Raw genomic sequence first — 11071 nt, forward strand, 5'->3', positions numbered from 1 at the left:
AGCATGGTTACCAAATTTACAGTGGCCAGTGATATCAGTCTACTTAACTGCGGTCTTTGGAGACCAAGGAGACATTTAGACCCGTGTGGATCTATTTGTTGCCACAGTACTCTACATATTGAGCACGTGTGTTCACGCGAGCATTTGTCGCGAGCAATGCAGAGGCAGTTTTCAGCGATCTGCCTCTTTATTACAAGTAGTGGTATACCGCAGAACTGATCTATATCCAGTCTGTTAAACATAAGTAGTACCAGCTCTTTCCAAGGTATCAGCAATACCATTGCCATACGAAATCCCATGTCCCTTTACCCAAATTAGGGTGATGTTCGAATGTCTCACCATCTCATTGAGAGACGTCCAGCATTCATGGACAATTTTGGATGTGGAGAACAGTAAGGGGTTTAATAGCAGCTTGACTATCGGTATAAATTCTGATATCACTGTTAGATATCCTACAATACCTTACCCAATTTACCGCCCTCCTTATCGCCGATATTTCAGCCTAAAGGGTACTATATTCATCATTGAGTCGGAAGGAGATTTTCGTTCCAAATTCAAAAATGAAAATGCCTCCACCAACTCCTTTCGTCGTCGTCTTGGATCCGTCTGTATACACTCGGAAGCAATGATCCTAGCATGGATTATTGAGCATTGTTTCCACTTCCCAGTTACACTCAATCTGCCTGCAGTTGACATAGGCAAGTGCCGTAATGACTTTATATGTCCTAGAAAGTACGTTTGTTCTCTAAGATAACTTCCTATCAAGGATAACGCAGAGATATTTAGCGCTGTCCGAGAGTTTTAATACTTCGCCGTTTAGGTTCGAAAGAAGAAATATAGGAATATTTTATTTACCGCAGAACAGCACAAGTTTCGTTTTACTAGGATTTACACTAAGACCACATTCGACACTCCACGATCTGATAATCTTTAGTGCTTGTTCTAGCCTTTGAGATATGGTTTCGAAATGATCGCCTGACACCGCTACAGCTACATTTACAGTTAGAATCTAACATTACAGTAAAAATCTTCAAAATTATTAAGTGTTTTTTTATTTTGCTTTTAGGGTAGCAAGGCACACTGGGTATAGCTAGTTTATCTATAATTTTTTGTTGTTTATCTTTTCACTCTAAAAATTCCAATTTTTGAATAGATAATAGATAATCATTCATTTTTGAATAGATGATCTTTCAACAAACACTATAATTTTATTTACATTCATATTATAATCAAGCTTGTTTAATATCGTTAGGCCCGTTAGCCAAAACTGTTTTAATCGAACGCATCATACTTGGTATCAGACCAATATATTTATCTACACATTTCATTGTACAGCATTCATATTGATAACGATATTTTGAAATATCCGATTCGTGTGTGTTCATCGGTATATCGCTACGAACATTATCGTCGCATTGCTAAAGAAAATATCATGAGTTAAGGGAAATCGATTGTTAAAAAATTCTGTCTAACTAACCATTACACAATTTTGAAGATTTGACTGAAAAAGCCCCAATTCATGTTGTATATAGTCTTGGGCTCTCAGCAAGGGTGCAGCACAGTCCTCTATACACGATTGTACATTTTCTAAGGTGGGACGATGACCGAGATCATCGCAACAATTGACCGCACATAAATGCATGTTGGATTGCATTTTTCTCAAGTGGCTTTTATACATATCGTGTATCATTTCGGTAACAGCTTTTTCAATGCGTTTACGCTGGTCTTCAATCATTTGGCGAATGTATGGAATAACAAATTTAAAGTAAATACAAAATTTTATACAAATTTAAATAAATAAGTTAATGAAATTGTCAGTTTACAATTGAAATACAAATTTCAAAACAAATTTACAAATAAACTGTTATTTTACTTAAAACATGCAAATTTTAGAATTTAGTTTAATATTTGAGTATCGATTAAGTTGTTGGCAAGCACAAGCAAAAACAATTTGAATCTTTTCAAGAAATTTGATCAAAAAGGGAAATAATTGTGATGGTGGTGTCTCTGAACTTAATATTTAAAACAAACTATTTAACTCTCTATCTCCTTTTTAATCTTCTAGCTTAAATATAATAACAAATTCAAAATTTATAACTTTAATAAAGGAAACAAGCCCTGCTTGTTAGATTTTATTTAAAAGAAAAAAACTTTAATTTTTTTTTTTGGTCAATAAAAATATTCGCCTTCAATTAAAAACAATAATAATAAAAGTATGAAATTGCATAGAATTAAACATAACAACACACATTTAAACTTGTGGTATGGCCTCAGGACCCTTAGCCAAAACAGATTTCATAGTTTTCATCATGCTGGGTATTAAACCGACATGTTTGTCTACACATTTTACAGCGCAACGTTCAAATTGATCTGTGAATTTGGCAATATCATCTTCACTGGGATTGGCGGGCATTTTGACTTTAATATCGTCATTACATTGCTAAAATACGTAAACATTTTATTTAACAAATTTTTATTAAGCTGCAGAAATAATAAACTTACCATTACACATCTTTGTAGTCTGCCTTGGAATTCACCCAATTCATGTTGAACATAGTTTTGGGCTCTGGTCAAGGGTTGGGAGCATCTGTCGACACAACGTTGTACACTGTCCACACTGGCACTGGTGTCTTGACAACATTTGGCGGCACACAAATGCATGTCTGTCTGGATTGAAGAAGTAAATAAAGGTTTTGAATACATGAACACTGATCAGAGTTCTAGTGTTAAGGGAAATTTTCTCACAATTTCCAACTTCTCTATCTTAATATAGTTCATACGCATTTCTTCAAAACTGGACTATAATGAAAACATTCTAATTATCCAATTTTACATACATCACTTATAATCCCTTCTAATTTTGTGATCCGTTTTAAAATTTGTGGTGAAATCTATATTATATTCACAATATCTACCTTGTCACTATGAAGACCAATTTGGTGCAGTTTCATTTACAGTTATAGAGCAATTCGTAATTGCGAAAGTAATACTGGTGGCACTTCTATGAATGTCGCAAGTAGATACTTCAAATGTACATATAATTTGCTTAGTTATAGAAAGGTATAACATAATTGGACAATAGGGATCACTATAGATATACTTTTATCGATCTCCAGCTTCCAATAATATCTCATGATACCGATAAAAATTTATCTAATAAAAACGTTCCCACGACAATTGGATCTTTGCTCGAGCTGAACGACCCGAGTCATACTCGGCCAAAGATTGTCAACCCAGCGACAGGTGTATTAACCGAAAGTTTTTTTCCACAGGAAAGAACGATCGGCCACAGTCTAACTGTTAAATATTATCAGGGTCACAGCCAATCTGTTACCACCACAACAACCAGGGCTACCTTTTATTATCGGACTATGGAAGGTACATCTATAGTCCTGTCGTTAATATTATCAACTAATAAGCACTCTTTCACCAGCTAACTATATCTCAACAATAATCATTTACTTACAAAAGATTTCACCGGCTCCAAACTCATAACATAATTTTAATAATTGTTACAAAACAATCCCAAATTCCAACATGTTTTTTTGGTCGGCCCCATTATTTACCTGCATTTTACGTAAATGTGTTTTATCCATATCATCGATCATTTCGGTGACGGCTTGTTCGATACGTTGACGTTGTTGTTGAATCATTTTTCGTCCTTTTTATTAATAATTTAATTGAAGAAACGATATTTTTACAAAAATTAGGTAAGCAATTAAAAAAAATGCGTAACTCGTGTTTTTTGAGTTTTATTGATAAAATTATAGAAACCAAACAGGGTGATTCAAAGAAATTTAATAATTGGAAACAGCTGTTTTTCATCTGAAAACTAAACACAGTTAAGTAAGTACACTTTAAACAACTGAAAATGAACGTACAAAAAGACAATATTACTTTTATTAGAATTAAGAGGTTTATTCCGTTTGTATCTGAAAACAAGTAAGAGTGTTAAATTCGGCTGAGCCGAATCTTAAATACCTTCCACCAACTACGTTTATATTAATACTTTTGTAATTGATCGAATATTTGTAGAAATAAGGATTCTCACGGTTAAAGCGTATTTAGGGTCTGAACCTAGTCTATGGCCAATTATAGATCGATTGTAAAATATATTTTAATCTTAATTTCTTTATATAAAAGCTATATTTCAGTCAAATTTCGTATTTATATAGAAATTTATTAACAATTAATGTGTGTTTAAAGGGAACTTTGAATGGGACCGACCGCACTCATGTTATGAACCGATCGTGAAAAAATCTTGATATAGATTGTTTTTTGTACCTATACAAAACTAATATTTTTGGCAAATTATGTATCAATAGCTTTATTTGGTAATAAGTAATGTACGTTTAAGAGATTTTCGTAAAAGGACTTTGTATGGGAGCTATGTCAAATTATGTACAGTGTCTCGCATAAGTATTCGAATTTATGTGTTCTTTTAAAAGAAATATAATTTAATAATATTTATTGTATGTAAAATTAATAATTAAATTTGATATATTATCTAGAGAGTTCTAAGGTTTAATATCACACTCCTTAAAATTTGGATAAATTACATTTATTTAAATAAATTTAACCAATTTAACGAATTTTTCCTGTATTTCATATTTGATCATATTTTACGAAACACAAAAATTAGACAAACTTTCAGAATTCTATATCATTAATTGGTAAAAAATTATGTAAATCTAAGTGATTTTCTGGACCTATTATGAGAGCTATGACCACATATGGACTGATCGTGAAACAATGAATTTATATATGTAAGAGCAATATTTTTGCTAAATTTGTGAATATCAATATTTGGTTATGAGAACCTTGTATGTGTGTTTTTCTTAAAGGGACCTTGTATGGGAGCTATGATAAATTATGGATAGATCGGAAAAACATTTCACAATATTATTTCTCTGTATATGAGCAACACTTGCGCCAAACTTTATATGGATATCTTTATTTTGTAATGAGTTAAGTGCGTTTAAGTTATTTTCGGCAGGGACCTTGTATAGGAGATATGACCAGTTATGGACCGACGTAATATTTTCGTCTATATGAGCAATACTTGCACCAAATTTTATATGGATATCTTAATTTAGTAATGAGTTATACGACTTTAAGTGTTTTTCGGGAGGGGAACTTGTATGGAAGCCATGACCAATTATGGACCGATCGGAAAGAAATTTCATTTTAATATTTCCTTATATGAGAGCAATGCTCGTACCAAATTGTATATGGATATCTTAATTTAGTAATGAATTATGTGCGTTTAATTGATTTTCGGAAGGGGACCTTGTATGGAAGCTATGACCAATTATAGACCGATTCAATGTTATATTTCTATATATAAAAGCAATATTTGTACGAAATTTTATATGGATATCTTAATTTAGTAATGAGTTATGCACGTTTAAGTGATTTTCGGGAGGTGACCTTGTATGGGACCTATGACCAATTATGGACCCATCCAAAAAAATTTTCTCTGAATGAATTCTATTGACATTATATTTTAATTTGTAGAATTTTATGAAGATATCGACATTACGACGGAAGTTATTGACAAAAAACCAATGTTCCGGGAATATGTACTTTTGTATGGGAGGTACATAAAATTGTGGACCGATTCTTGCGATTTTCGTATAGATCAAGCAACTTGTGTAGAAACGAACGTATTATCTTGCATAGTTTTCGAGAAAATTACATCAGAAAAATGCCCTATTTTTTCTAGGTTGTTCCAAATTTTGACTCATAACTTCTCCCGATGTGAACCGATGTTGCTCGTCTTCAATACCAAACAACTTAGTAAAATGATGAACATTTTTGGTGAATTTGGTTATTCTATTCTATTGCTTCATTTTATCGTGAGCGTGTTTAACACAGACAGACGGACATCTCTAAATCGATTTAGAATTTGATAAGGACCCAGAATATATATACTTTGTTGGGTCTCAGATGAATATTTCTTGGTGTTAGACACGGAATGACAAAGTTATATATAAAAATATGTTTAAATCCAAAAATTAACCCCAAAAATAAGTTTTCTTTTTTAGTCTTCATCAAAGACTCTAAAACAAAGACAGTTTTTAAACACAATGAGGAAGGTAGTATTCTTCAAGCTGAAATATCAGCGATTAAGAGGACTGCGAACTGGATGAATTAATATTATATATGTATCTAATAGGGACATACGAATATTTACTAACCCTACTGAAGTAGCCCAATTTATTGGCTTGCACCTAAATACAAAACGTCCCACAGTGGTATAGGACAAAAAAAGGGAAATAATTCGGTAACTTCTAAACGGTTAATCCGATTTTAATGAAATTTGGTATGCACAAAGAGGAGGTGTTGTCGAGTTTTGGTTTTGAATTTGGACCTTATAGGCCAATCAGGGGTCCGGCGGGGGTCCTCAAATTAGGACACCTCGGCTATGTTAAATTTTTAAAACGATCCTATTTCTTCATTTGAGTTCCGATTTAAAAAAAATCGTATATAGAATCTCTTCATCGAGCACTATAAAAAATGTCGTCGTAGCAGTAAATTATTTCTTATAGTTTAGGAGATATTCGCATTTGGAAATTAAAATTTTAAAATTTTTACCGTCCTTACTTTAGATTTTTGATAATAGCGGGTCCAAATATTCCCGATTTTTCTTTTATTCGCTTAACAACAAGTTTATATATCAAGCAGTGAAAGAATAATGTAAAAATCTTGACTGAGTCCAAAGTTATAGGCATTTCAATTTAAAAAATTAAAAAAGGCGATTTTTTGCCATTTTTTGGGAAAAAAGAATCTTTTTCTTTTTAAGTTATCTAAAAAGTTTCTAAGAAGATGTATATAGAATTTATACTTTTTGGAAAGCTGACTTTACATTAAATACGATAAATGAAACAAAACCTAAAAATTTTGTATATCGAGGGGACCAGGTCCATCCAAAAAACCCTATTTTTTATGGATAATTCAATTTTGAGCAAAAATTCTCAAATCGCATAGTCGATATCAAATTATAGTGACCTGTTTTATATAACCCAATATGTTCTTAATCATTTTGTAACGGGTTTCGATAACCCCGCCCCTGGTATAAATATAATAGGCAAAAAACCAAAAAATCTCATTTTTGGGATTTTTTAAAACTTTTTTGGGAAATCCGGGATTTCTAATAAGAAAATTCGAAATTTTTATTTAATTTTGAATTTTGAGTAAAAAAATCTACCTAACTGTAAAATTTCATTAAAAAATATTCATAAATAAAATTTTTATTGCAATTTGAAAAATTTGTATCTTCGCAAAAACTGAATAACAAACATTTTTTATCTTTTTTTAAAAAAGTATTCCGCGAATTTTTTAATTTTCAAAAAGTTTAGGTTTTGAATTTGGACCTTTTAAAAAGTATTCCGCGAATTTTTTAATTTTAAAAAATTATATACAGTTTTGAAAAAAAGACAAAATTACCTTTCCATTGATATATAACATGCCTACATAATGTTTTTTAAGTGACAAATTAATTAGGGAAAACTCAACATCTTTTAGAAAATTTACCTAGTACTATTATTTTCATATATAAGCTTAACTCTTAAATTTGTTACATATATTGATGAAAATAATAGTACTAGGTAAATTTTCTGAAAGATGCTGAGTTTTCCCTAATTAATTTGTCACTTAAAAAACATTATGTAGGCATGTTATATATCAATGGAAAGGTAATTTTGTCTTTTTTTCAAAACTGTATATAATTTTTTAAAATTAAAAAATTCGCGGAATACTTTTTAAAAGGTCCAAATTCAAAACCTAAACTTGGCAACGCCTCCTCTTTGTGCGTACCAAATTTCATTAAAATCGGATTAACCGTTTAGAAGTTACCGAATTATTTCCCTCTTCTTTTTTGTCCTATACCACTGTGCGTCCGCAATAAAAGTCGTATAATTTAAGCTGTTACAACAACAAAAACCACATATCATAGTATAGCGAATCCTAGATATTTGGAAGCAACTATTTTGTATTAAAACCACAATGTGAATAAAGCAAGATTAAGATTAGATTTAAGTTTATAAATTATTATTTTAAATTTAAATGCAAGTTTAACATTTAAGTATTAATTATTCGCCTAATTACTAAAAAAGTGTTGCCACTAAATCATTAATTACCACCTTTGCTGTTAATCGTTGATATCTTCACTTACCTGAAATTTATAAACACATCGAAAGAAAACAATCAGCTGTTGATGTTGTTGCCACTAAACACGTCCGATTGCCCAGCTAACAGCTGTTTTACATAACCTGCCATTTAGTGAAAACCTTGTTAGAATTTTATTCAAATATTAATTTTTATTAAATAAAATGTCTTTTTTATGCCGGTTTAACAGATTAACATTGCAGACGTGTGTGCGAAATATTTCTGCATCACAACGTTATCTCTCTGCGGACGCTAAAGGCACCCATGAGCAAACGGGTTCGACTTCCCTTGAAACAGTCGTCGAGGAACAAAATGTTGGCTTAAAAGGTTTTGCTAAAGCTTATGAAAGTCATACTGATGCTTTAAAACCTAAAGAAGAACCTAAGGATACTGAAACATTTGCTTCGTTATTGAGGAATTCGAAATTTATTGATGTAACTTAAATGATTTTGTTTACAAACAGTTTATGTAAAGTGTTTTTTTATTTTTTAGTTAGGCGATCCTGAGGGTAAAGTAGTTTCCGGTAAAATTTTCCATGTGGTGGGAGATGATTTATATATTGATTTTGGCTGGAAGTTTCATTGTGTCTGCACCAGACCTGCCCGCAATGGAGAAGACTATGTACGTGGTGCCAGAGTACGCCTAAGGGTTAAAGACTTGGAGTTATCTACAAAATTTTTGGGTTCATCTAAAGATTTAACTATCTTGGAAGCTGATTGCCAGTTATTAGGTTTACTTTCATCTCCTGCCAGACAGGGGGCTATGAAAACTTCTGTATCAAAAGCTTAAATAAATTACACTATATTTGATTAATTTGTTAACTTTTATTTTCACTTTCAGCATTATTATTATATAAAAATTGATAAACTTCATAATGATGATTGAGTTCCGGTACAGCATGTAATTTAAATTTTGTTGTTAAAGCTCCATTTTGAGTATTTTCCAGAAAAAATACTCTTTTGGCGCGACTGTGCACTAGAGCCATGCTGCACATTAAGCAGGGTTCATGTGAGAGATAAATATCGTAGCCGGTGCATAAATAGGGGCCATATTTTGTTAGATTATCACCTTCTAGAGAAGACATATCATCAAGATTTAGTTTTTCCTTTTCGTGAACTTTTTCAGCTCCTAGTTTTATTGTTTTGAACTCATCGTTTTCGTTTAGGAATATTTCGTAGTGCTTAGCTATACCCAACATATTGAATTCACTTGATTTTTCAGTCATTTCTTGTTGACCATATTCTGCTAAAATATCATTCCAAGCGCCAGCTTCTTGAGATTTTGCTACAAAATCTGCCAATACCATAGGAGCATGCATGACGGGACTTTTACGCTTTTCACTTGCAGCTATTGCTACTATACTTTTAAATCTTGGATCTATACATATACCCACACAATTACCATTTGCTAGTTTCATGGAAACACTTTTTAATAGGCGAGCAATTTTCAAATGAAACTCTTTGTCGTGTAAGGTAAAGTTAGTACCTTCATATCGTTGTTCCATATATTTATCGGGATGAAATTTACATGGCCATTTACTGCTGATTTCTTCATATTGCCATCTTAATTTGACTGCAGCACTAGGAACCTTTATAATTTCATTTTGGGTTAATAATTTATCTATTATTTCTTTACTTTCTAATTTTTGTTCTAAAAATATTTGCAAGTTTTCCTTCTCAATCAGCTCATTTGTGGCACATATTATTATCTGTTTTCCATTGACCCTCTTTAAATGCTGTAGACTTGCTAAAGGCAGTTTATTGGCCAATTCCTGCATAATTTTTGATATATCCTTTTTGTCCTGCACTGTGTGGACAAACACTTCCACATCTTTAATGTTTTCGGTATAGTCATCAGATAATATGGCTTTAATTTGTGTTGTTTTATCCATTTTTAGGCGTTTTGTAGCTGGCGGTGTCATTTTTTAGTTAAAATTTTATAAAAATTGTCCAAAAAATATTTCCAGACAAAAAAAAACACAAAAACCAAAAAGTAAACAAATACAAACAGCTGTTGACATTTGTAGTCAATGATTGCAGCGCCAACGTGTTTGAGTGGTGAGTAGCCGTAACTATAATTATCACATATTAACATCTAACAGCATTGCCAAGTACAAAAGTGCCGTTGTCATTTGAATGTCATTTTAATAAAATATATAATTTTACTCTCTAGACGAACTTATGAATTTTAACGTAACGTATATGTACATAAAAGAGTCATAAAACTTTGACAGTATATGTATTTTTTTTTGCAAATATATAGAAGAAATTATAACAATTTCAATGAAAATGTGAAATTTGTTGCTTTTTTTGGCTATTTGCTATTTAATTGTAGACAAAAAGTACCAAAAGATAGGACCAAATTCGGTTAAAAAATTTGGCAATTTTAAAGCAATTAAAAAAGGAAAAAGTTTTGTTTTAGTAGTACTTTCTACTGATGAAGAATTGTCTTTATTTTATACTTCCAATCGCAATATTAATGTCTACCATAGAAAGTCCTGATTGAATGAAAATCAATAAAAAGGAAAACTTTATGTTACTTAATAATTTTTCCAATGGTACTTTTTGAATTTTCTATAATGTGGTACCAAAATATACACTTACTAGCATACCCTGGGTGCTTCGCTACCCTAACTTAAATAAAATACATTCAAAATTTTGTTTACTTTTATATTAAATTAAAATTAATTAGACATTTTTTTTAATGTTTCACTTTTATACGTTTAATATCACGTGATTAAATTCGCATTCAGTAAGAAGCTTGTATTTTTTTAGTTTCATTCATTTAGCTTCCACATTATAGAAAATTTTGAAAGTAATATTTGAAAAAAGTACCATAAAATAACTCTAAAAGATCATCATTTAATAAAAAAAATTTATGTTTCTGTGTTCAATATTATATA

The 11071-nt window shown here is 31.3% G+C and overlaps 4 protein-coding genes across 4 annotated transcripts; 1 reads left to right on the forward strand and 3 right to left on the reverse strand.

Moving 5' to 3' along the window:
- Nucleotides 1–651: 651 nt before the first annotated feature.
- Nucleotides 652–1950, reverse strand: LOC111690832 (protein FAM136A-like). The gene is made up of 2 exons (XM_023453403.2): nucleotides 1478–1950; nucleotides 652–1418 (listed from the first exon to the last, which is right to left on the reverse strand). Exons 1-2 carry the CDS (start codon nucleotides 1733–1735, stop codon nucleotides 1230–1232), a joined length of 447 nt encoding a protein of 148 aa, XP_023309171.2. The 5' UTR covers nucleotides 1736–1950; the 3' UTR covers nucleotides 652–1229.
- A 140-nt stretch (nucleotides 1951–2090) lies between these two features.
- LOC111690831 (protein FAM136A-like) lies at nucleotides 2091–3762 on the reverse strand. The gene is made up of 3 exons (XM_023453402.2): nucleotides 3567–3762; nucleotides 2503–2667; nucleotides 2091–2440 (listed from the first exon to the last, which is right to left on the reverse strand). The coding sequence occupies exons 1-3, from the start codon at nucleotides 3651–3653 to the stop codon at nucleotides 2252–2254; spliced, it is 441 nt and encodes a 146-aa protein (XP_023309170.2). The 5' UTR covers nucleotides 3654–3762; the 3' UTR covers nucleotides 2091–2251.
- Nucleotides 3763–8241: 4479 nt separating this feature from the next.
- LOC111690830 (28S ribosomal protein S28, mitochondrial) lies at nucleotides 8242–8982 on the forward strand. The gene is made up of 2 exons (XM_023453401.2): nucleotides 8242–8603; nucleotides 8662–8982. Exons 1-2 carry the CDS (start codon nucleotides 8334–8336, stop codon nucleotides 8956–8958), a joined length of 567 nt encoding a protein of 188 aa, XP_023309169.2. The 5' UTR covers nucleotides 8242–8333; the 3' UTR covers nucleotides 8959–8982.
- A 4-nt stretch (nucleotides 8983–8986) lies between these two features.
- On the reverse strand, nucleotides 8987–10148 carry LOC111690829 (probable inactive tRNA-specific adenosine deaminase-like protein 3). The gene has a single exon (XM_023453400.2). The coding sequence runs from the start codon at nucleotides 10088–10090 to the stop codon at nucleotides 8987–8989; it is 1104 nt and encodes a 367-aa protein (XP_023309168.2). The 5' UTR covers nucleotides 10091–10148.
- Between the last annotated feature and the right edge of the window lie 923 nt (nucleotides 10149–11071).

Source organism: Lucilia cuprina, chromosome 6 (assembly GCF_022045245.1).
Source record: "Lucilia cuprina isolate Lc7/37 chromosome 6, ASM2204524v1, whole genome shotgun sequence".
Classification (NCBI taxonomy): Eukaryota; Metazoa; Arthropoda; class Insecta; order Diptera; family Calliphoridae; genus Lucilia; species Lucilia cuprina.